This window comes from Nothoprocta perdicaria, unplaced genomic scaffold, assembly GCF_003342845.1.
Source record: "Nothoprocta perdicaria isolate Ctin4 unplaced genomic scaffold, notPer1 scaffold_51, whole genome shotgun sequence".
NCBI lineage: Eukaryota > Metazoa > Chordata > Aves > Tinamiformes > Tinamidae > Nothoprocta > Nothoprocta perdicaria.
The window spans coordinates 477,443-501,567 of NW_020455766.1; the positions used below are offsets into that span (position 1 = coordinate 477,443).

At 42.2% G+C, this 24,125-nt stretch overlaps 1 protein-coding gene across 1 annotated transcript in view; it reads left to right on the forward strand.

Annotated features, from left to right (window-relative positions):
• The first annotated feature begins 474 nt into the window (after positions 1–474).
• CNIH3 (cornichon family AMPA receptor auxiliary protein 3) overlaps positions 475–24,125 on the forward strand; it is a 30,655-nt gene continuing 7,004 nt past the window's right edge. The window contains exons 1-3 of the mRNA XM_026048083.1: positions 475–555; positions 16,595–16,663; positions 18,059–18,106. Of these exons, the coding sequence (XP_025903868.1) occupies positions 475–555; positions 16,595–16,663; positions 18,059–18,106 (198 nt within the window). The remainder of the gene's footprint in view (positions 556–16,594; positions 16,664–18,058; positions 18,107–24,125) is intronic.

The window sequence follows — 24,125 nt, forward strand, 5'->3', positions numbered from 1 at the left end:
TTCAGATACGTGTGCCCAGCATCCGGGTCGAGCATCTCCCTTCCCGAGAACTTTGCCAGCCGGGGCACTGGGGCCGTTCTGGGCAAGCGTCCCGTTCAACAGGGCTCCTTTCCACCCCGCACTAGCTCGAGACCTGATCCTAAATAATTAAAARCAAACAAAAACACTCGTGCGGGTGATTTTCATTGCAGGATTCGGCGCGGGCTCCTGTGGGCACCAGCCTCCCTCGGCGCCGCGGGGACATCGTGTCAGCCACGGAGCGGCCGGGGGGCGGCGGCTGCCGCCGTCAGGGGCCGGGCCCGGGCAGGACAGGGCGGCGCGGCGGGGCGGAGCGGGGCCTGCCGCCGCCTCCGGCTCCTCCTCCGCGAGCAGCAGGTGGAAGGAGCGCGGGCGGCCGTTGTGAGCGGAGCCGCTCCGTCCTGTCCCGTCCCGCTGCCGGCTGCGGGGCGTGAGGAGGGGGCGCCGCCTCCCGCCATGGCCTTCACCTTCGCCGCCTTCTGCTACATGCTGTCGCTGGTGCTCTGCGCCGCCCTCATCTTCTTCGCCATCTGGCATGTGAGTGCCCGCGGCGCCGCCGCGCAGCGGCTCGGGGCCGTTGGGAGCCGTTGGAGCCGCGAGGCGGCCGTTGGCGGCCGTTGGCGGCCGTTGGCGGCGGGGCGGGCAGGGCAGGGGTGGCGCCGTGCGCTGCGCCCCGGGGGGAGCCGGGCAGAGCTCGTCCCGGCTCCCCTCTGCTGTTGCTGTTGTGATTTTCTAAAGGAAATTCAGAATTTACAAACGCAAGGGCGGATGAAAACTGTGGCAGTTTATTATTTTACCAAAGTCTTGGCCTTGCGAGCTTCTGGCCTGTGCTGTCCCYCCGAATGCAGTCCCAGGGTTTAAACGCGGAGGGCTTTAAGCTGCTTATATCTTAGTATTAATGGTGCTAATTAACCTGTGAGAACTTAGAGTTGGGAGTAACGGGTTTTGTTGCCCTGGGACAGAGGATGGTGGTGGAAGAGCTGGTGTAGCGCGTGGTGAAGCCATGGGGCAGTTCTGCTTTCGATGTTCACTATGTGAATAACTTCTTAAAAGTCAAAGATTCGTGTGGAACTTTGTCGTCTCTGTCGTGCGTGAGTTAGGTGTTTGTTATCCATGAATTTCACTCAAAAAGTGGGATTGCTTGTTTCCTACCACATTAGGTGTGAGCAAGTAGCCTAAAATCTCAGTATGTTTCAGCAGTGGGACTGTGATCCTTATGTGTGATTGGAAATTCCTTCAAATGCATGAGTATTTGGGAGTTATTTATGGAGTAGGTACTCTGCTGAAATACTGTCATACTAAAAACATTTAGGAAGGAACAAAATAACTTGGAAAAGAGGAAGTATTATGAGCACTTTTGCAGCGCAAATATATCTGATGGAGTGGTATAAAAGAGCTCCTTTGACTAACTGGCAAACAGGGATGTTCYGAGGGGTTCTGCGCTGTTAATGATGGACTTACAAGTTTTTTCATGCTGATGAAACCACTAAAATATTATAGTAATATCCTAGTACTGCAAGGCTTAAAAGGGTTGCTAGCAGTCAACTAGGTACTCTTGTGCTCTGAAATAAAATAAAAAAAGGGGGGGAGGGAAATTCCTCATCTCTTCCCTCCTGATTCCCAGACCATAAGGACTCCAAAAAGCGAGGTTTCTACAACTTCCTTCAAGGGCTGAGAGAGRAAAAGTAAATCTCTCTTCTTAATCTCTTGCTATGTATTAAGGGGTTACTTCCACAGTTACTGTCATCATTTTAATATTTTTGACGTATTTAAAGTGTCTCAGCAGTGATGTTCTTCCTGGCTACATCGCTGTTGTCTGGAGACACAGAGYGCTTCCAGCAAGCGTGCCAAGTTATTCTTGTGTAGATCAGGGTAGTTGCTGCAAGTTTCTTCTTAGTGAAGCAGTTTTCATCTGTCAGTCTGCAAACCCATGGGGGGTGATCCCTTATTCCTAAATGTCTGAAGGAGACACCTGTGAGAGGAAACCTTTTGTCAGCGAGTTTAGGTTTTAATGCACRGTTCTTGTATCTGTTGGAAATTTGTTGCAAATTTAAAATCAAAAGTGACTGAAAACACCATCCTGTTATAATAGGGAACAATTATTTCCCTATTCCTAATTCTAATCTTAATTTAGAAATAGATGATAATTCTGTTAAAATATGTTTTGTGAAGATCATAAAATAACAGWTTTAATGCCCTGCCAAATCAAACATTTACACATAGCCCATATAAACAAAACACAAGAACTTTTATTACCCTCCCTCCTTTTTTTTTTTTTTTCCCCCCCAAGGAAGAAAACCCCTAGTCCTTTCCTGTGACCTGTTTTTTTCTTTTTCTTTTTTTTTTTTTACCCACTGCAATGTATTTTTAAGGGACRGTAGTATTTTAAATAGGCTTTTGGCATGGCAGTAGAGGATTTTATGAATTAAATATTCCTGTAAAACTGTTTTTGTTTTAAGAGCTTTTTTAAGAGCATTTTGGTTTGGTTACTGCTAAGAATAAATTGCTGATTAATCTGATCCCATCGCTTTGAAAAACTCATTAGGTTCAGAGACTGAACCTGCATGTTGTAAATTATTTTGAAGGGACAGAATAATTTCCAGCATTTGGACATCATATGGTTCCATAACTGACTGAGATTTGGGCAATTATCTGGAATTATTTGATAATGACTTAATAAAAATGGCTTAATAAAATCTCATTTTAGCCCTACTGGGATGTTAGGTGGTTTATATAAGAATAATAATTTTCGTTAATATCGATGTAACAGCTGCAATAAAACTATGAAGCYAAAACAACAACAAAAGAAGTGTAAGATGAGGTTTTCTGTTTTGGGAAACTGTATTCTTCTGATGCCTTTCCTGTATGTAATTAAACGTTCTCTAAACCATTATGCCCCATGCAAATTATGGGGGCAGGTAGAATGAAGCTAGAAAGAATTTTTAAAGGAATCATAAAGGAAAAAATGGAAATCTGTTCGAATATCTGGGGCACGTAACATACATTTTTCCTATCTCTGAGTGAAGTGCCGGTCTAGGTTTCTAGTGTTGGCTGGCATGAGAAGTGAACAAATTGGATGATATTAACACAAGCATTTAAGCTATGCACAAGATTAATCTTAATGTATTCTTGCTGGGATTTCACTCATGCATATTCAGTGAATGAAAAGTGCTTGAAAGTCTAATTCACGATGTTTTATATAATGTTAATACTGGTCTCTGAGGTGTRGAAATCTCTTAAGCATTTAGGTTGTTCAATGACCACATTACTGCTGTTTGGAAAGACACAATTCTGAAAGCGCTGTGTAGGAGTGGATGCCTTTGTGCTGTTGTTGTACAAAAGAACTGGAGAACTTAGCAGACAAGGGTGACCTTGGCCTTTCTACTTGGTTTCTTCTAAGGAGGCTGATGGAATTGAGTAAAACCTTGCATTCCCATTATAAAATTGCATAGGCTGTTTCAAAAAAAAAAMCMAAAAAAAACCACAAACAAAAAMTGGTTGCTGTTGAGAGTAAACTCTACAGATCACTGTGAATCAACTCTTTCAAAATTCAATAATGCTTTTTCATGCAAGAACTAAAATATTTCTGAGTTGATGAATTCCTAGCTATATACTTTAGAAAATGTGTCAACATTTGAAGCCACGTTAGCAGAGTTCACTAAATGAGCCTGTCTTGGAATGAAGTTAGCCAACAGCAAAATGTAAGCTAACTTTGACTGAATAGTGTGTGAAAAAACATATTATATAGAGGTAACTTAATACAGTTGTGTCGAGTGTATAGTCTATGTAACTGCAAGATGTGATTGCAGAAATCTGTTGCTTTAGTAGCTAACGGATCATTTAAATGCYTTTTGAGAAAGGGGTCCTCTCACAGCTGACCATGTTCTGGTAGGGTTGTGTGATGTTGCTAACAGCAGATTTTGGTTCATTGACTTCATAATTTTATATTCTGATCTGATTATGCCATGAGCTCGAGAACAATGTATGCACTTGTCCTTCCTGGATATTGCAGAGACATCGTCTCACCTTGCCCAGCTCTTATTGTTCCTTATAAACAACTTGCTAATGTCAGAAACCAGTTTTATTTATCTAAACTAAGGTTTAGCTGCCTAGTAGCGCTTAACTGAACAAGGTCGAATCACCTTGGACTCCCAACAAGATTTCATATGCCACATTACTGTCTGCTTGATTTCAATTAAACTRTGCCTGGATTGAAGTTAATTGAAGATGACCAAATTGTGGTTTATTTTTAGTCACTTAAAATGTGACTTGCCTGTATGAATCCCTGCCAACTTATTACACTCTTTAAAATACATTAGTTTGGGGCAATAAGGATATATATGAAGGAGAGGCTGTTTTTTTTTTGTTGAAAAATTTAAGATCAATTTATCTTCTTTGAGACTTGTTTTAAAGAAAGCTTTAAGAAAAGAGATTTGCGAATGTTCAAGTATATAATACCACTGTAACAACAACCCATAAATATTAAGAACACTACTGTTCTAAAATAACTTTATGCAGTAGACTGKGTCTCTTTGAACTTGCGTCATCACACCTCTGAGTGTATGTTAATGCTTAGTAACCAGCAGTACTAAACTGTTGTATKAGGGTATCATACCAGTGAAAAATTTAGTAGTATTGCACAAGAGTTTATACRAAATGAAGTAAACGCTTGGGGTGTTTTGCTGTAATTGTGAATACACGTGGGTATTGGACAGTTGCCTGGCATGGCAAGAGTACAATGTACTGAAATGGGTGAGTACTGACCCCAGCCTAAGAAAAGCAATGCATCAGTATGAAATTTATTTATGTTCTGTGGTCGTGGTGGTTGTTACTGTTTTTCTTGTTTGTTTTYGGATGTGGGAATAATACTGAACCTCATATACGGCCAGAGTTTGACTTTGCCCAGTACAGTTACAAATTTCCAATTAATATAGCATATAGTGGGAGGCAATGATTAGATACAGTACTGTAGACTAAAGTTGGCCTTTTTTTGGTGTAAATTTAAGGGTTTTTTTAAACACCAGGGTAGAAGTCTTGGGAATCTGTGTTCCGAGCTATTTTKGCATAGGCCTTGTGTATTGTGTTTATGGGACATCTTAAATTCCATATGGATTGCTTTTTCATTTATTAAGCAGAACTTAGCTCCAAGTGCTGTGTGTCATTTTATTCAACGTTTACCTCTAAAATGCCTTTAGCTTCCAACAGAAGCTGCTGTGCCCATACAAGAAGTATGCCAGTTTTGTTATTATTCACTTTTGCCCAGCTGATGTCAACTGTTTCTTATTAATACCCAATTTGTAGCAATTTGGGTAAAGAAATTGAAAGCTGTCCAGTACTTACATGTATGGAATTTGGTGAGTGTCCAGCATCTGATGCACTTAAGTTGGCTTGTGAAATCCCTAGCCTACTGTTTGATAAGTTAGGCTCATTTTTAAACATAAATGAAAAGTACAGGAGAGAGTCAATTAAAGCTTGGTTTGGTAGCGAATTCACGAGTTGCACGTGATCTACTGGAGTATCAGTGTTCTCTGTGTATCAGTGTCTCCCAGTGTCTGTAGCGTTGCTTGGAGCCTAGCTCGCTGTCCCGTCCCAAAATGAGTGCYGAGATTTGTGAGGTTCCTTCAGGAAGCCTTGCCTGAGTAAGGGCTGCCAGTCAGTTCAGTTTAACATCTTTGCCAYGCATTAGGGCCTGCCTTGAAATGAAAGTCATTTCCTTACAGACRTGCGGTTGAGCTTGCGTTTTCTTTCAGTTATTTAAGTGCAGTTCTGTCCTTTAATGAACTGTTAATTCAGTTCTTCGAGAATAATGGGTAATTATGTGATTAAAGATAAGATCAGATTAAGGTTTGAAGAGCAGGAGCACAAAGACTGTTACTATATGTGTTATACCCCTTTTTTGAAGACATTTTTCCCTCCTCTATTGCAGTGGCTGAGCACATTGTCCCCGAAGGTTTCCTAGTCATGACAGCTTAAAGAATGAGCCTGATATTTCCACTCTTTTTAAAGACAGAGCACAACCAAATCGGTCTGAGTGTAACATAGCTTGGCAGTTCCCTTAACTCTTCTGAAAGAAGTTGGTCACATTAATGCTGACAGACAATGCATCAGGCCAGGCAGCCTAGACTATGGGACAAAATATACTTTGTATCCTACTATATAAGTAATGAATAAAATGTATTTAAATTATTGTTTAAGCATGACAGTATTTGGGCGCTCTACTACAGGCTTAGAAATTGGTATTTTTTAATCGGATCTGTCTATATTCTTGAACTGTCATGCTTAAATTTATTTGGGGAAAAGTTTTAAATTATGAGGAGTTGCTGCTGGTTGTAGCTCCAGACGCTTGGAAATGACCGTGACCCGGAGCAGCCTCGTGCCTCCTGCAAAGATGTGCAGAAACTGCTTCAGCATCGCTTGAATGTCACATATACRGTATTTTTCTTTAGGTTAAAGATCTGAGTGCTGCCGAGATTTTTATCTGTACATTGATAAATCATATATTTCTGGGGCTTTTTTAAACTTTGATGGTCGCTAATAAGCGAGTCAATACAGTTTTCAGGTTTTACTSTACTGGTAACACAGCTCTCAGATGGAGTTGTAGGTATGAGTTTAGAGCGCTTGTGAAATATGTTTGTTTCTTCAGCCACTCATAAGACAATGTTTCATCACCCTTAAAACATTAATTTAACCCTTAGACCTCTGACTTTGATTTTATATATATATATATATAATATATATATATAAATATAAAATCATTTTTTTTTTCCCTGAAGACAAAAGTGGCCTTTTATCAAGATAGCTTCCAGAGAGAGGAAGAGTAAGAAGGTGCAGCAGAATTAATCTCTCTCCCTTACAGATATTGGGGCATCTCTTTGACCCAGTTCTCTTCCTCAGTGGCTCTTGCGCATGCAGTTCATTAGTAGCGAGTGTTGCTGCTGACAGCTGGAGTTGACTCTTTAGCAGGCAGTCCAGTGAGGTCTCCCTGAAATCATAACCTCAGGGTAATGAGAGGTTTAACTCCTCCTGAGGTCGATGTTTTTGAAAACGCTTCCACTTTCTGTGGAAGCAAAGTGCCTTTCCCATGTGAGACAGGTCAGCAATATTACTATTATTTCCACCCTGCATTTGTTTAAAGTCAAAGGATAGAGTCAATTGATAAGGTAAAGGCAGAATTAAAAATACTAGGTGATTAATTTGTGCTAGAGTTTCACAATTTCTGTTTAAAAATTGAATTTCCTGGCCGTGATGCTCAGCGAGCAGGTTGCAGTTTTATCAGCAGGCTGGTTCCTGTATTCCTTGGGTATGATAATTACTCCTTCAGAAATGGTGCATTTCTGCTGTGTAGAGTAAGTTGTGGCAACACTGCAAATACTCCTAGGGGCAGCACTAGCTGATTGGTGAGTCTGTCATCCGGGACTGTTACCTTACTGGCATGGAAAGAAATCTTCTCCTTTTACCTCATTATTCCTTTGTAGCAGGTTTTTTTTCTAGTTTATCTCATTTGGTGTATTTTCCCATATGTTTAATAGCTTTTCCCTGAAATTATTCTGCAGAGCATCTTGTTTACTCRAGCTTTGGTATTATCTGCTTTGTACTCCTAACTGATAGAAAAATGCCTCCATTCCTTTTGAGAATAATTTATGAAGATGGAGCTTTGTGGCTTTAATGTTTTTCTGTATTTTTTTTCTGCCATATCTCCTGTGCTGTGGATGTGATGAGAAGAAAAAGGAAAGTGAGGACACTGAACAAGAGCACATTGCATGTAGGAGAGAATAAGTTACAAATGACTTATAATTTGAGAAAAACAGAGGCAGAAGGATGCCTCCTTTCACAGCTATTGTTGGCSAATTGTATTGTCTCCAGCCAGAATTAACCTGCCATCAACGCACCTACTGCCCTTCCTTTTACCCTCCCAATCTGGCCAGTCTGCTGTATTGGCCCTTGCACTGGTTCAGGTCTGGTCTCTAGCAGTCTTSTGTTGGTAGGAAAAGCTAATGTAAAATTTGGTGTCCACAAGCAAAAGATGTGAAAATCTGTGGCTCAGAGATAATGAGCAATGCTTCTCAGTTGTGTCATACCTCAGCGTCCAGAAGCTTTTGGTTTTGTTACCTAAATGGAAAACCCATTTTGCTTTGGGAAGAATCCCTGTGAAACACCCCATTGCGTGTAGGAGGAGGAGAGCACATATCAGGCTCCTATATAAGCATATATAAGTGTTGGTGTCCACGCTTGCCTCCAAAGCCCAAGGAGCCGTGCTGGGGTGTGGGAAATGTCTATTCAGACCCCTTCCCTGCAGAGATTGGCTCTGTATTTCTCATGGGCCCCCAAAGGTGCCCTGGCTTCAGGGTTGTTGSGGAATGCTGAGGTGGGAAACATTCTCAAGCCTTAGTGATAGGGTTCTCTGCTGCGTGAGGGCTTCGTGGATTCRTCAGTGTTGTTCGTTACCTGCTCTTTGGTTTTTATTTTTCCCTCCAATACAGTGAAYAGCTGGTGTGTCCCTTCAGAGATGCTGAGTGTTTGCAGGGGGGTGTTTGGTTCGCAGGGCACTGCTTCCTTCCGAACTCTTTCCTTGGATGACTGGGGTCATGTATAGGTTTTAAAAAAAGAATTGTAACAACGACGTGATGAAATCCTTCAGAGGGAAGAAGATGCCCGGCAGTCTGGACTTACCTTAAAATTCACCTTGAAGACTGTTTTGAAATGTGTTCCAGCCTTTTTAGAAACAGACTCTGTACGGCTGCATTAGCATCAGCGCTTCTCTGCAGCTTGCTTGCTTGTCTTCCAGCTTGCAATAAATGGCAGTTTATCTGTGCACAGCTGATCTTTCCTGGCTGGATTTCAGCTGGTCTGCACTGAGAAACAGTGAGTGGATAACAAGCTGTGATGCAAGCAGAGGTAACTTCTGAACCTCGTATTTTGGGGATATGTGGYTTTCCCCCCTTCTTTATGAAGGAGCTGATTGTCATCTCGCAGTTCAGGAGGTAGCATGAACATATTTCAGTGACTGTGGTCACAAGGTGGAATCTCTGTCCAGAAACCTGCTGTTATCCAGTGAAACTGTCTTTTCTTTGCAGTTGGATGCAGGGATTTTAAACAGCCCCTTCCGTAACAGTTGTAGAAGTCTGTCAATAGAAGCKTTTCAGATCACCCTTCTGGGAACATGGTGTTCTCCACAACATTTTGCAGTGAGGTAGGTCTCGGTGGTCTTGTCAAAACTGGTAACAACGAGCGAATTCTTGCATTCTTCACATCTGATTACCTTTCTCAAATGGTCTGCAGTGTTGCAGTGATAATAACCAGTAGTGCTCTGAGATCCTAACTTTCCATTCAGGGCTGTTCTGGAGGCTCTRGGCAGTGCTGTTGTGCTCCTCAAGACAAATTTCTGTCTATTCATGGGCAATTGAGAAATTACTGCAAGATTTTCATGACTGTCAGTGAAGCTTAAGCTTCTAATTAAAGCTTAGAAAGTTGAAATCATGATCACCTATATGTAATACCCTGTTACAGATAAATAAAAGAATTTCGGTAAAAAGAAGAAAACGAGGTGCTAAGCTTTACATTCGTGCATCTCTGGATGGAGCCAACAAGAGCTTAGTCTGTTTGCATTAGCAATGTGTTTGGATTTCTATGTGGAGAGCTGTTTAATAGTGGCAGCATATGAAATTCATGTTAAGTGGAGCAAGGAAATGCCACACAATTATTAATGTGAAATCTGACAAATAGAACAATTTTCTACCCTTGAGTGATTTGAAACCGTTTGCAGCCTTAATCCAAAAAGGCACCGCTTAAAGCAATGCTCTCTTCTGTGGAGACAAACAACAGTACAGCAGTCGTCTAGAAATGCATAATTTCACATCTCCTATGCTATTAGCCAACTGACAGAATTCTTTGTTTYCCCTAGCATTTTATATGGCGCAGAAATATTTTTTTTTCTCCTGTCATTGATTCTGTAAATAAYTTAACTTCTAAACTTCATTTTCCTTCCGTATGTAAGATAGAAATGATACTCTCCATGAGCTGGTAAAGGATTTCTCTGCCTTGAAGGAAGATTTACAACTGCAAGACATTATTAGCTATTATTGTTTAATTTTGTTGTTATTGTTAATTTTGTTTGTAGTGAATTCATTTCTTTAAATATAGTCTTCAGAAAAGTAAATATACTGCAAAGAGGKAAGGGAAGAAAGGGATGCCTTTCATCTCCCTTCCCTCACCATGCTTTGCTTGGCGGTAATGTTAAGATATTCAGCAAACCCAGCATTTTGAATACACAGCTTTGGGAAGCTGCTTAGTTACATGTGTAGATAGGAGAAAAACTAATTTGGAGCTCTCTTTTTGTAAACAGAAGATATTTAACAAAAGGATATTGGCAAGAAGTAAAATATGGAAAAAAAAGGGTGAAATTCTCTGGCTTTTGAAGCAGGTTCCCCATCCTTTCATGCAATTTTGAATAACTGTTCTGAGGAATGTTGTTTGTTGCTCTCTAATAGAGAGAGAAGCTGCTCTTAATGACAGGAAATTGTGAGGGGTGATTTCCACTAAACTTAAACCTGATGATGCAAAGATGTCTCCACATTATTTTGCTTTATATCCTCTCTTTGCTTCATTGMTCATGTAACTGCGATTTCCAGAGGGATTTAAGACTAGCTTTTAAATATAATTAAGATGCAAATGTGCCTTGATGTGGCAACTTGAAATAYCGGGCAGATTTGTAGTTGAGATTCTAGGGAGACAGGCAGGGAACTGAGTCACATGAGATAATGCTGAGCCATTGACTGCCCGTGTGGCTAGCGGGGAATTGCTGTTCCACACAGCAGAGCTCTCACTGGGTTTGAGAGATAAGCACTTCCAGTCAGACAAAGCAGCAAGGGAAGGAGTGTTTTCAAGGATAGGCAAGGCTTAAAGGTTTATTGTTTGATGCTGTGATAGTGAAGTGCAAGTTTGGGTTGCATATTTCAAATATTAGCATAATATATCCGGGTAAAGCTAGGACACGAGAACAGTAATGTTTAAACTGAATGATTGCTTTGGCTTTCTGACTTTTCCAAGGTAAATGTGTTTAAACATATGCTACAAAAAGACGCAGGTAACGCATYAATTGCGCGGCATTGGGAGCCACAGCTGTACGCTGAAAGGTTCCTGTGGTGTGAACCAGACAGGCAATATTTACTCACCTCTGTTAGTAGGTTCCCTATCTGAAGTACAAACCTGCACAAATACTGTATTTGCCCTACGAGGCTTCCTGACACTGTTTGCCCGAGTGAACTGCTCTCTAAAGAATCATATTTTAGTGTGTCCTTTCAAATAGCGAATATTGAAGCCCGTAAATAACACTGATGCTATCTGCTAAGTGTAAAGCTGCTCTTAATTTCCATTTAGGGCATGCTGTTACTAATTTCCTAATAACTTATTTCATCCTTTACTTCTCGAGGACTCATCATGGTGCTGCCCCATTAGTCATGGCCTGTGTTCCCAAGGACCTTCCCTCCCATCCTTACTCTTAGCTGTGAGGAGTTAATATTGTTGGGATAATTTGATGCATGTAATATAGTATCTAGTCTCCTACAGAAATGTGATGAAAAGAGGTATTAAATTCTTCAGAAAAGGGATCATTAGTAGTTTTTTTTTTTTTTTTGGGTGTCTGGATAAAAATCCCTAGAAACCCAAGAGTTAATTCATTCATTTAAACAACAACAACAAAAAAAAGTAGTAGTGATTTAGTGCCAGCATCCACCGGCTCTGTTATTCCTGTACTGGGGCTTTAATGCACAAGATGTGTGTGCGCGTGGGGACTTGTGCTRGTGTCAGTTAGCGGGAGCTGGGAAGGAGCCTTCTGCTGAACTGAAAACCAGTTGCTTTGGAATCATGCCAGGCTTGATGCACATGTCCACCAAAATAGTACTTTGTAATAAGCAGCTCTTGTAATGAAGCAGTTTTGGCATGATAGATGTGACTCGTGTTATCTCTGAACGGGCTTCAAAGTTAGGGAAAGGTTCCCAGTCTCCACGGAATCTCCCGAAATGGGAGCCGTGAAAGGGCAACTTGCACACCGCCTTCCACTTCTTAAAGTGAGCTGGAGCATTTCCTAATTTACTGTTTAAAGATCATTACCTTTACCATTACATTTATTATTACCTTTATTAAAGATCATTACCTTTACCAGCAAAGATCATCACTTTACCAGAGATTATATGATACAGTGTCTACGGAAGGAGGAGAATGAATTGGACAGCCTAGGCTGTCCTCTGCAGTCCTTCTGCCTGCATTTTGACAATTAAGTGACAATAAATAGATGACATTTGTTGTCACTTCTTCAGTGTAGCACAAAGTACTTCAATCAAGGAAGTAAGATTAAATGCTTCAAACTCTACCAAGCAGTGCATGTTTTCTTTAAAATAAATAGCATATTGTATCTCATAATCTGATCATTAGCAGAGATCCCTTTGGTATGAAACAGCACATTACAGTAGATGGTCCCTGAAAGGTGTGCTTTTTAACTTCTGTGTTTTGGTTAAAATCCAGCCTATTTAATCTGTTGTCTAGTCCTGCACTGTCCAGTCTATTTTCTGATCCTCCAGTCCTGCACTTGGATTGTACTTCTTTGTTTCCTTCTCTAAACTACTTTCAAAGTACTGCTAGTGAGGAGAATGCAGCAGCCGTGCTCTCCACCTCTCTGTTACGAAGTGTTGCAGTTAGTCCATGAATCCCATTCATCTCCAGGGAGCTGGTACTGAAGCCTGAAAGATTTGTTGTGTGTTCTTACCCACGAGCCTGCRTCCTTTCCCTGAGGTGCACTATTTACTGTAACTATTTAAGTAATAGTTATAGGATGCTTATAAGATACATGTTTTGTCTGTATACTCACCCCCCTGTGGATGTTCTCCCCTCGCTGTCCGTCGTGTTCTCATTTGTTGCTCCTTCTCGGGTGGCTGTGGGCCGGGGACAGCAGCTGGGCTGCACAGCAGTGGGCAGCTCTTTGCAGCACGAGCTGAGGTCTGTCCCCCCCGCCCTCAGAGCAGCGAACGCTCTGCTGCGCAGCCCAGTGCCATCAAGAAGCTGTAGCAAGACATGGAGTTATTACAGCACAGTGAGAAACGCCATTTCCCAACAACACCCAACACCATTTCCTCTGAGCTGCCAGCTCTTGATATTTAGGCCTCAAAAGCCCCAGCCCGTGAGGTGCTTGGTAGCGCCTTCCAAGATGGGATGACGAACCATGGGCTCCAGCCCTGGCAAGTAGAAGTTGCTTCCTGTTGTAGTGCAGCCAGCGTTCGGTCCTTCCCTCTGCTTGTGAGCCGGGTAAGCCAAAYTGCCCTCCACGGTATCACAGGTGGATTTTTTTCCCCAGTGATTTTGTTCACATTTTTCTCCTAGACTAATGTCACTTTGTGCAGGTGCCACCTCTCTGCATTTCTCCCATCCTTTGCCATATGAACTCAACTACTTAATGCCCGCTTCCAATCTCTTTGCAGTGCTTCCCAGTTGACCACGTGCCCCACATTTGGTCTCTTGCCACCTCTGATCAACAAAATCCAACAAAACAATTTCCTGGCCTTGTATCAAGCTGGTTCACGCCTCATGAGCTCCCAAAGCAGCTGGTCAATAACACTGAACGTTTGAGGAGACTGGGACCATGTGTCCCTGGCACAGCTGGGGGGCAGGCGACGAGCCGGTGCAAGCGCCACGTGCCCTTCCCGCCGGCCACGGGCACCTGGAGCGAGCGCAGGAGCAGACGTCTCRTCCTGCCTGTCCCAGCCTGGAGCTGCGTCTCGATACCTGTGTGGACAAAGAGCGAGGCTGTGTCTCTATAGATCTATTTACRTAGGTGGGCAGCTTCAGGATGCCACCCAAGCTGAGGGACGGGCCAAGTGTGTTTAAATGAGCCATAAAGATAATTTCTTCAGGACAGAGCTGTAGTACGCTGGCCTTGTCCTGATGTGGAACTGTCTGTGATGTTGCCATTCTCTTTGGTACTTAGTGTGGTTGTAATCAAGTTCTGTTTTATCTTAACTTTTCTGAGATACCAAGAAGTGATGCTACTCCAAAACTTCACATTCTCAAATAAAATACATGTTTTTTTAAGGGCTCTGTAAGAGCTTCTGTAAATGCTCAGTGATTAGGAAAAAATCATACGTCTTCTCTAAAATTGAGAGATCATGATTCATTCCTGCAATTGAGAGGTGAAATTTTCAGCTAGATGTGTCTATAAGCTTAGAAAGAAAACAAAATTCAGGGGCTGTCTTACATGAAGGCTTCGTTATTCAGAGCTGTTATTGYGTGGAGATGTGTGCGCAGAGAGCGGGGGTGATGAAAATGCCTTTTATAGTTATCCTTGCACTGGGTGCCTTCCTGAAACACCTGATGTCGTCCCAGTCTCCTCTGCTCGGTGCAAGTGTTCATCCGGAGCAAGCTCCCTTCTGACCTGCATGTGGAGCAGTGGGATCCCGGGTGGGTGAATTGCCAGAGAAGGCAATCAGTGCAATAACCCTTCAGGTTTATTAGGAGGATGACACCCCCAATAGGGTTATTTCTCTCAACTGGAAAGGTGTAGCTTTGTGGTGGCACTGCAAGCTCCCCACATTGTTCTGCAACATTGACTCGTAAGGAAAATTTTCCAAGAGAGCAGCTGGATGAGTCTCTGTTGCCCATTCCGTCCCTGGCCCCTTCTCTGCAATAGCAATAAACCCGGTCGCGCTGTTGAGCGTCCTGCATACTGGTCTCCAAAGTCCCGGCTCTGTCGGGATGCCAAGCGTGGCAGCTCCCGAGGGGGAAGCGCCCTGAGCTCCTGGAGCGCTGTTCCCAAGCGCCGGGCTCCTCCGGCCCGCAGAGGCACCGCGCGCAGCTGCAGGGCGATGGGTGACGGCGGCGGGGCGCCTTGCAGGGGGGCCAGGGTCCCGTCTCCCGCGGAAGCTGCGCGGGGGTGACGGGCGGTCAGGGCCTTGGCTTCGGCGGGAGAACCAGCCCCRCCGGCCACAGGTGCCCCGAGCTGCCCCACAGGCCTCGTGGTGGCRGCTTCCTGACTGATTCTGCAGCACCGGGCAGTCTTGCTTCAGCGTGAGGTTAGTTTGGATTCTGAGCAGCCACCAATCTGGGGAAGCTGCGGCTTTCCTTCTGTCATTTCTCATCCAAAGTTGTAGAATTAGTCTACCCAAAATCATGAAATTAAAAAACAAACAAAAATCTATGGAAGCTGCCTTGTATTCCCATTAGTTGTGAGCTTGCCCACTATTAAAGCTTTTCGTTGTACTAGAAATGCAAATATGTTTATCATAAATTGGAACAGATCTCTTAATATGATCTCTGGATTTCCGTTCTAGGGAATTTAAGAAAGTATATTACACAATTTAAAATGTTAACAGTCGGGGAGGGTTTATTTCTGCCTGGCCCCTCCCAGACGAGGTCTGTTGCAGAAGAACTTTCCTCCCGTGCTGTGAAGGAACTTCCTCCAACCCTGTGTGCTTGATGCCCGACCACAGGGCTTTTACTGGCACCTTGATGCCGCCTTCGTTCGCAGGTGGCCCACAAGGGGCAGCTGCGAGAAGCTTGTGCTCAGGCTCATTGCTTGCATTAGAGCAGTTGGTCAGAAGTGTCAGATTAATTTCAGTTGGTAAGCAAAGCATAGTGAATGGTATGCCTGCAAACAAAGAATGAGCCTTTTGATTATACAGGAAAGGTTGTTAAAAAAAAAAAAAAAGAAAAAAGAAAAAAGAAAGTTTAGTATATGAAGCTAATCTCTCTCGTATGAACCTGGTTCTTCAAAATCGTTGCAGCCCTATCACCGTTCCTGTTATTCGCTCTTTCAGCTTGGAGCGAATTCACCTCTTTCCCCTTAGTTTGATCCTCTGATACAGATCTACCACTGAACATGTATGGATACAGCATCCTGGAGAGAAATGTTTAACTTAAAATCATGTTCTTTAGTTCCCTTCGCAGGTTTTTCTGACACTGTGGTTTGTCATAGTTGAATAATGAAATCTGCAGTGTGCTGTTAGGAAATTCCACCCTTTTCTGATTTGAAATGTACTTCAGCCTGGTGACTACAGTGTTAGAGTGTAGTACGGAGTAGTGGTTAGATCAGTAGATTGTAGCTCCGGGTCTTATTATCATAGGTTGTTAGGTGAGTCATGAGCAGGTCATTTTGAAGCTTTCTGTTCTTCCATACCTGTAGAATGCATGAGATGTTTAATTATATACCACAAACTCTGTATTGATACACAATTGGTTACTTCCAGAACACCTGGATGAGCAGGAGTGCTGTAGCATCTTGTAGGGTGGTTGTTGCTCTTGTATAGTCAAGGGAGCTGGTTCCCTGTATTCTGTCAGAAGACTGGATTTGTTCTCTGCTTCCCAGCCTGAGGCAGAGAGAGGCTCTGGGAGCTCAGCTGCTGGATATTGAGCCTTCTAGCATCTGAGGTGTGTGAGGGGCACCTTGCAAGAGGCAGCCCGGTTGGGTTCTGGTCTCTGCAAAGATTGAAAGTCTTGGAATGGGAGGGAAGAAATGCATCTGTCTAGAATCTAACTAAACAACCAGAAGTGTTGGAACAAGCATTAATTACAATGTTTGAAAACTCTTTTGCAGATAATCGCCTTTGATGAGTTACGRACAGACTTCAAAAGCCCAATAGATCAGTGCAACCCAGTCCACGCAGTGAGTACGACCGGGAGCCTGATCAGCAGCGACTACTGAAGGGCGAGCGGTGCCCTGAGCTCTCAGTGGGAGTGTGAGCAGGGAAAGGAATGTAGAGGCTGCGGAGAATGKGATTGTGGTTTGCAAACTTGATTTATCAGACCTCTCTGAGGCAGCCAGATGGCAGCTCTTTATAGCTGTCTTTCGTAAGTTAGGAAGGCACTTTGAAAGTTCAAATATTTGTAGGACTTGTGATGTGATCCTTTTTTTTCCCATCATTTCATTTTATGACACCAATTTTTCTTTTAAAAATCATTTGCTTTCTCTGCCTTGAAGCCTRGGATGACCACGTTTCCCCGTGCCATGTGTATTGACCAAGGGCTTGAAGGACTTGAGAAGAGGTGCTCTCCCAGACCTCCCTATCTCATGGCAGGGCTCTAATTTGTGCTGCAATTTTAAGAGTGAATAACGTATTCTGTTGCACAATACACTGTCTTGCCAAAAGGACAGATTTTTGCTTTGAAATGATAAAACTTGGGAAAGGGAGAGAAGTATTTCTTTGCAGAACAAAAATAAAACTCAAAGATTGGAACAATTTTAAAACATTTGAAGAGCACTGCCTTACAGAGCATTTTCTCCTTACACGGGTGCATTCTGTTATCTGTTTAGAAAAGGTAACTGTTGAGAATAGTTAGTCTGGAGGAAAATATTGCTCAGTCATAAGTTTATGTTAAGATTCACAGCTATCAAGTGCTTTGACTTAGCGTAAAACTGCTTTTGGGTTCAAGTGGCCTCACTGCTCCTGAGCACAGAGCACCAGGTCTGTCCTGCGTTAGGGCTCAGGAATGCAAGCGAATCCTGAAAGTCACTACAGCTGACGAGTCTGACTCCAAGGATGCCCTAAGCAAGATTCACAGGAATAAAATACACCAAGACAGATTCTCTTTGACATGACTTTACAGTGATCATGCCACCAAGAAAATCAGATCTGCTCTGCACACATGCCATCACTGGGACCTATGATAAATTCTACTGTTGGTTACACTGTTGGAAAGTAGGGTGGTTTTGCTGCCCTATCTGCTGTCAGACTGCTCAATTACAGTGACTTTCAGCGTTTATGAATGCATTCATTGCCTAAAGTCACATTTCTTGAACTTTACAGATATTCTTTATGAAAAGGTGTACAGAAGAGTCGCAGCCTCCAACTCAAGGCTAACTATATACAGTAACAGATGAATAAATAACCAACATGAAAATATTAAAATGAGTAAGAAGTGAATACTGCTGGGAGAATTAATGAAGGGTGTTGTTTCATTGCACCCAATAATTATATTTTGACCCACTGTAGTGTTAATATGCTGTTTTAATTTATAACAACAGCTAATCCCATCTCTTTTTCCCGCTTCTCTTTGACAGCGAGAGCGACTGAGAAACATTGAGCGTATTTGCTTCCTCCTGCGAAAGGTGAGTGTAAACAGCCCGGGTTTGGAGGGGATTGTGAAAAGCCAAGCAACACTGAGTGGTGCTCTGCACTTATTCTCTTTGCATAATTCTCTCGCCGCGCGGATGAAAGGCTGAGTTGCACTGCAGAAGTGGAAATCATGGTGACTTGGTAAAGACAGAGTAAGACACATTATGTGAGGTTAAAGTAAGCCAGGATTTYTAGGTAAGGACTGAAACTTCCAAACACACATCCCTTTGCTTGGAGCAGGCTTTTCAGAGGTGACAATTTGTTTTACAATTGCAGTTTCATGTGCTTTTATAGCCATGTCATCTGATGCTACCACTGTGATACAGGCATTAGAAATATGCTTTTTTGGACAGTGGCTTACAATTTGATAAGTGAAACATTTTATTAATGACATGTTTAGTATTTGAGTTTTTTTAACTGGTTAAGTAGAAAAGTTGAGGTAATGTTTATTTTGACTTGAGCCAAGAGAGTTGCTAAATGCCTCAGTTTCTGTGGAGTATGAAGGAGCTGGTAAATTGTAGAGTRCTTTCATATGTTGCATCTTTCCTGCATAACTTGAAAGAGAGTTTTCATAAGCACTCTGTCATGTTGACTCTGTGAAGTCAAAATAATCATAATTCCAAACTATTCTACTTTATATATTCATTTTTTATGGATTGCTTTCACCACAAGAGCAATGGAGCCACATAAATTATTCTGCCTTTTCCCTTAAAAGGTCATCATTAAAGTAGAGACTGWAGATTGCAGCTTAATGAAACTAGAAACTAAATTCAAATATGTTTTTCAGTAACTGATTGCCATAACCTGAGATGTTTTGGGAAAGTCAGAGCAAGGCTTGTTGGCTCAGGTTGCTCCAAGGACGTGYTGTGGCCACATCCACATCTGCCAAGCGGGATTCTCATATGGATCAGGATTTGGCACCACTGTGCACAAGTGGCTGTGAAGAAGCTCATTCAAGTACTTACTTAACATGCTTACGACATGAGAGATGTGAAAAGCAGAGAAAATACTTATTAATGATTGCTTTCTGTTTTGTGAAGCTGGCTCCCAGCCAAATTCAAGCGATGTCCCAGTTTCTTTGACATAAAGCAACTGGAGGGTGGTAATGAATTAACGTATGTGAGTCCCATGGGAATGCCTTGCCAGCATCAGTGTTTAATTTCTACTGAGCCTCAGACTTGCTGAACAGTAAAATGGAGCATTTTGGYTCCTTACAGAGCCTGTGCACGTCAAGGACTGGACTGCTTCTGGTTCACTTAAAGAGTCTGCTAATTCAGCCTCACCTGCAAAGTTCTTTGGGACACATTTATTTTAATTGGGAGATGAAGTACCAGAAGAGGATGGTGGAATAACTATGGCCATTCAAATCTGACAATCAGTGACAGTAGCTGTGGCCTACATAGCATAAAGGATACACGCTTTAGGGGAAAAATGTTGGAAAAAGAGTGAAGATATTGAGCCTCTTTTATATAGGCAGAGTAAAATAGCAGTTAGGGTATTTTCAGCAAGCACTAAATATATCCCTTTATAGGGATATATTTATAGGGATATAGAGGTTTATAGGTGGGCTATAAAAATATGTTCAGTTTCGCATAGCCTGGTTTAAAAGCAGGCTGACTAGGTATGGTTTTAGAAGGACCTTCTGCAGCCAAGCACTTTCTTACATTTGATTTGGGAAAAATATTTCTATATCAAGAATGCACCAAGTAAGGCAGCTTGTAACACAGTATGGTGCTGGCATGTGGACAAGTATAGTGCGATAGAATTAGATAAGCCTAACTTTTCTGGTCACTGGAGAATGAGCATATAAAGAAGCTATGAATTTTGAGTAGCTATGGATAAACGTCTTGGATCCTGATGCAAACAGCAGGAAGGAATTGTTTTCTGAAGGCAGCATTATGCCAGGTTCCCTCAGGACACACAGATCTCATTTCACACAGTGGTTTGCTTGGGGCTTTTGGGGATATGTTTGTGAGTGCACGTGTGGCTTGAACTGATGAGCGTTGCACTGTGTGGCYGCTGGTGTGTTACACAGCTGGGACATGGCCCAGGACAGGCACATGGCGCTGCTGACTGCTGTGCCGTTTCTGTCTGCACCATCTCTTCCACTAAATTTTGTCATCAGATTCCTACCTTTCAGCCCTGCAGCTCTGCTGTTTGGGCTAGCATAAGAACAGCATAAAAAACTGCTGCCTAAGTTACCAGCAACTCATCCATAAAAGCACTACCATTCCCAGTAAAAATGACCAGTGTCCAGCAACAGAGGGACCCTTCCAGGAACAAAGAGAAATGTAGACAAAGCCACAGCACTGGCACCGTGGAGGAGCTCCCTGTGTTCCACGGATGTTTCTGTGGCAGGTCGGGATGGGACTGAGTCCTCGTGGCCTCCGCTTGCTCCATGTGCCTCCTCTCCTGCCTTTGCTTCCCCAAGGAGGAGCCACGTGCGTGCAGGAACACGAGCAGGGTGAATTTCCTACTTAACATATGGTCTGTATCCTTAGTCAAGCACTGTAATATTCTTACTTTACCTCTGAGGAAATTTAAATTGAGCTGTGGTTAGGTTGTGACTAAAWGCAACAGCCTCATGATGCTTGAATTAAGTTGGCAAATCCATAGTCTARGGAGGAAAGTTAATTGAACTCGCTTAATTCTCAGCAAACATTTCAGAGTTTAGTTTGCTTATGCCAAGCACTGCTGAAAAGTATAAGTGACCTTTCTCAAAAAACAGCAAATATTTGTTTTTAAACCTCATTAAATTCAAATAAGAGTGATTTCTTAAGAGCAAAACTGGAACTGGCTTACCTGGGAGGGAACGTGGATAAAAAGACTGAGGAGTTTTTTGTTTGTTTAATTTTTTYTTTTTTTYTTTTTTTTTTTTTTGTTTATTTACCTACTACAGTCGAAATATTTTAGTTAAGTTATGCATAAAATTCATAAAACTGCAAGTGTAAAGATAATATTGTGCCCATTTGCTCAACCATTTATCTTGAATTTATTGATTGTTTTGCAAGTCCTGAAGGGATGATTGGAAGAGAATAAATTCAGCAAGAAATCTGACCGCAGGCAAGGTGACATTAACCTCAAAGATGTTCCAGCTGAACTTCATCTATGTCACAAAATATRAAAAATAAGCAAACAACATTCCCCWCCCATAAAACATGTTTTGTGCACCCATAATTACAGCAAGTTTAGCACTCCAGTTATAGCAACAGGGCAAGGTAAATCCAAAAYTGAAGGGTTAAAAATTGTTTTTATCCTTTTCAATGTTTTAACACTCTGGCTGGGAAGTGGGGTTGTCAAGGCTTGCAGGGTTCTCGTAGTTCCGTCACTGAGGCTTCCAGTGAAGCTGTTTGAAGATTTGCTGAGTTTATAATTGCAGATACAGTCTTTAATCTCTGTAGCAACTGTTGAAATTCAGTCCAATAATGACTGAAAACTGCTCCARTCTGACAGAGTTGTTGGGAGTGAAATTATTTGGTGTTGGGTGCTTAAAGGCTTTTATGATCTGTTTTACGAACCTGCTAATGAATRCAGACAATTAGAGAGTTATGAGATCTTAAAGCACTAGAAAAAAATCACCTGTTYCTAAGACTGTTAAATAACAGTTCCAGTATCTATCCTCCTCTTCACTTTTCTTCACTCTTCTGTTAATTGAAATCAGAAATAACTAGTCAGTTCAATATGTTTGTGCTTTGTCATATAATATGGTTAAATAAATTTAAATTTAGCAGATAAGCCACCAGGTTGGCTAAAGTAACCTAATAATTACCAGATCTTTAGAGAATGGGGAAGTCATCCTCAAAAAGGAAAGGAGGAATATGTAGGGCTTAACTTTAGAGGAAGTTAAGTCCTATACACAGGATATTTATTAGCTAGTAGCATTGGTTTGTATGTGCCTTGTGCCAGCACTATATTAAATAAATAATTCAGGATGATTATTTACTGAAGTTAATGAACAGCTATATCCTGCTGTTCCTGTGCAGGTGTTCAAAGCAGGAGTGATTGCAAGGGGAAGAGCTGTGTAACTATTGCAAGCCTAAGAAGGGACAGCTCAAATTTTGTTCAAGGGGGCAGTTTGGTCCTTCCTGCCCCCTTTACTCCAGGGGAGAAGTAAGACTTGGCAGTGCAATATGGGATGGAAATTGAAGCCTTCTTTGAGGGGAGATATTTATCCTTATTCTTAATACTCAAGAGAATATTTATATATAAATCTATATTAGGCTAAACCACTCTAATGATTGAATAAACATTTAAAAGATGGAATTAAAGTGACAAACTAAGTATGTCCCTGTAGTAGACAACCTGCTGGCTTATGATTCTGCTTTGGCCACTACTGTTCTGCAGCATATGCAAACTTATGTGCTCAGAGTGTCAGAATATCACAAGAAACAGTATAATAGGACTGAAGTTGCAGCAGAAATTGCTGCGAATAACTGCTGCCTCTAATGTACTCCTGAGAGAAGAGTTCCAGCTGCCCTGGGTAACAAAATTCACACATCGGCTTCTCAGAGTTATAGTGAAGGTAGGGGCAAAATTTGACTTACTTATTTTACTGCAAATACAACCCATCAGTATTTGCATTGTAATAAAAAATCCTTGGATTAATTTGAATGCTGYTGTTACCTTTAATGTGCTTTTCTTTGTGCATTTAAGTGGAGTCAGCATCCAGCCCTGTGCAGCCTCTCTGCAAAGACAGATAAACAAGACCGTAGTTAAAAAYAGAATGAACTGTTTTTTCACCGTACTTCATGTGTGGATGGAAGCAGTGTTGGGGAGTGAATTTCCTACCTTGTATTTAAATGCTGGTGTTTCCAGTGGCTCTGTTAGAAGRGCAGGACAGGGACCGTGTGTGCTGCGTCTGCTGCGCAGGCATCTTGTCCCTGCTCAAGCTGACAGCCCCACGCTCGGGATGCGGGAGCAGCCCGGCTGTGAACACGCGGCCTCCAGTATTTATGAAGCTGTCAGGCTGGGGCAGGCCCCGGGGAGAAGGCCTGAGGGCCCTTCCTGGGCCGTGCAGATGGCTCAGCTTCATTTTAATGATCACTGAGATTTCTGCACTCGTAGACCTGCCTGTGAAATGAGGTGCYGGTTTTCTGGTTCCTAATGAGCAGCTGGGCCACTAATTGTCATTCTGCCCAAGTCTGGGAGCGTGGCAGGGCTTCAGGGGGCTCCTGATTGACCCAGCGGGCTCTGCTGAGGGCTTTTGCTACCCTCTTTTGTATGAATGTGGTGAAAATTAGAGATTTTTGTCCTTCGAGGTTGCTAAGCCAGCTTCTGTTATTGATTAACATTTTTAATTTCTGAAATTACTTAAAAAACCAAAAACCAACAAAAGTTGTGAAGATATCTCCTGATCCCTGGAGAAGGGAGCAGCTGGCAAAGGAGGTGCACTTGTAACATGAGAGCACACGTGTCTCTAATGGCACGTCTTCATGGACYGGGCAGTCTTGGAATTGAGCTAGTCCTTGCAGGCCTTACAGAGGAGAAGCTTTTTCATATTCCTCTTCGTAATTTGCACTAAGCTCTGTAAAACAGAAGTCTTTGTAGGTAGTCAAGTCATTATGGAATATTKATCAAGATCTTCCTGTCACTCTTGTCAGATATTATTATTATTTGTATTATGATAAGGCTGAAATACTGTAGTCATAAACTAGATTGGTGCAAAAAATTGTATAGATAGATTTTAAAGACTTTCTCTGCCTTTTTATTCCACTAACAACTCTAATGAACTCTTATCGGTTTTAAATGTAATTATCCCCATTTTACAGAGTATAAAAATAGACCATTAAGAGGTAAAATGATAGGCCTAAAGACAGATATTTTGTAATAGGTGGGATGGAAACAGAGTTTAGAAATAGTGCATTTTAATATTAGATCTGCTGCTGTGTTACAGATGGACAGAGACGACTTAGGGAGAATGATAATTAGGTCCTTTGTGTTCCTCATTTCACCGTCAGCTGTCTGGGCTGTGGAATGACTTATGTTCTTATGCACTTGATAGTGCTTGAGCAA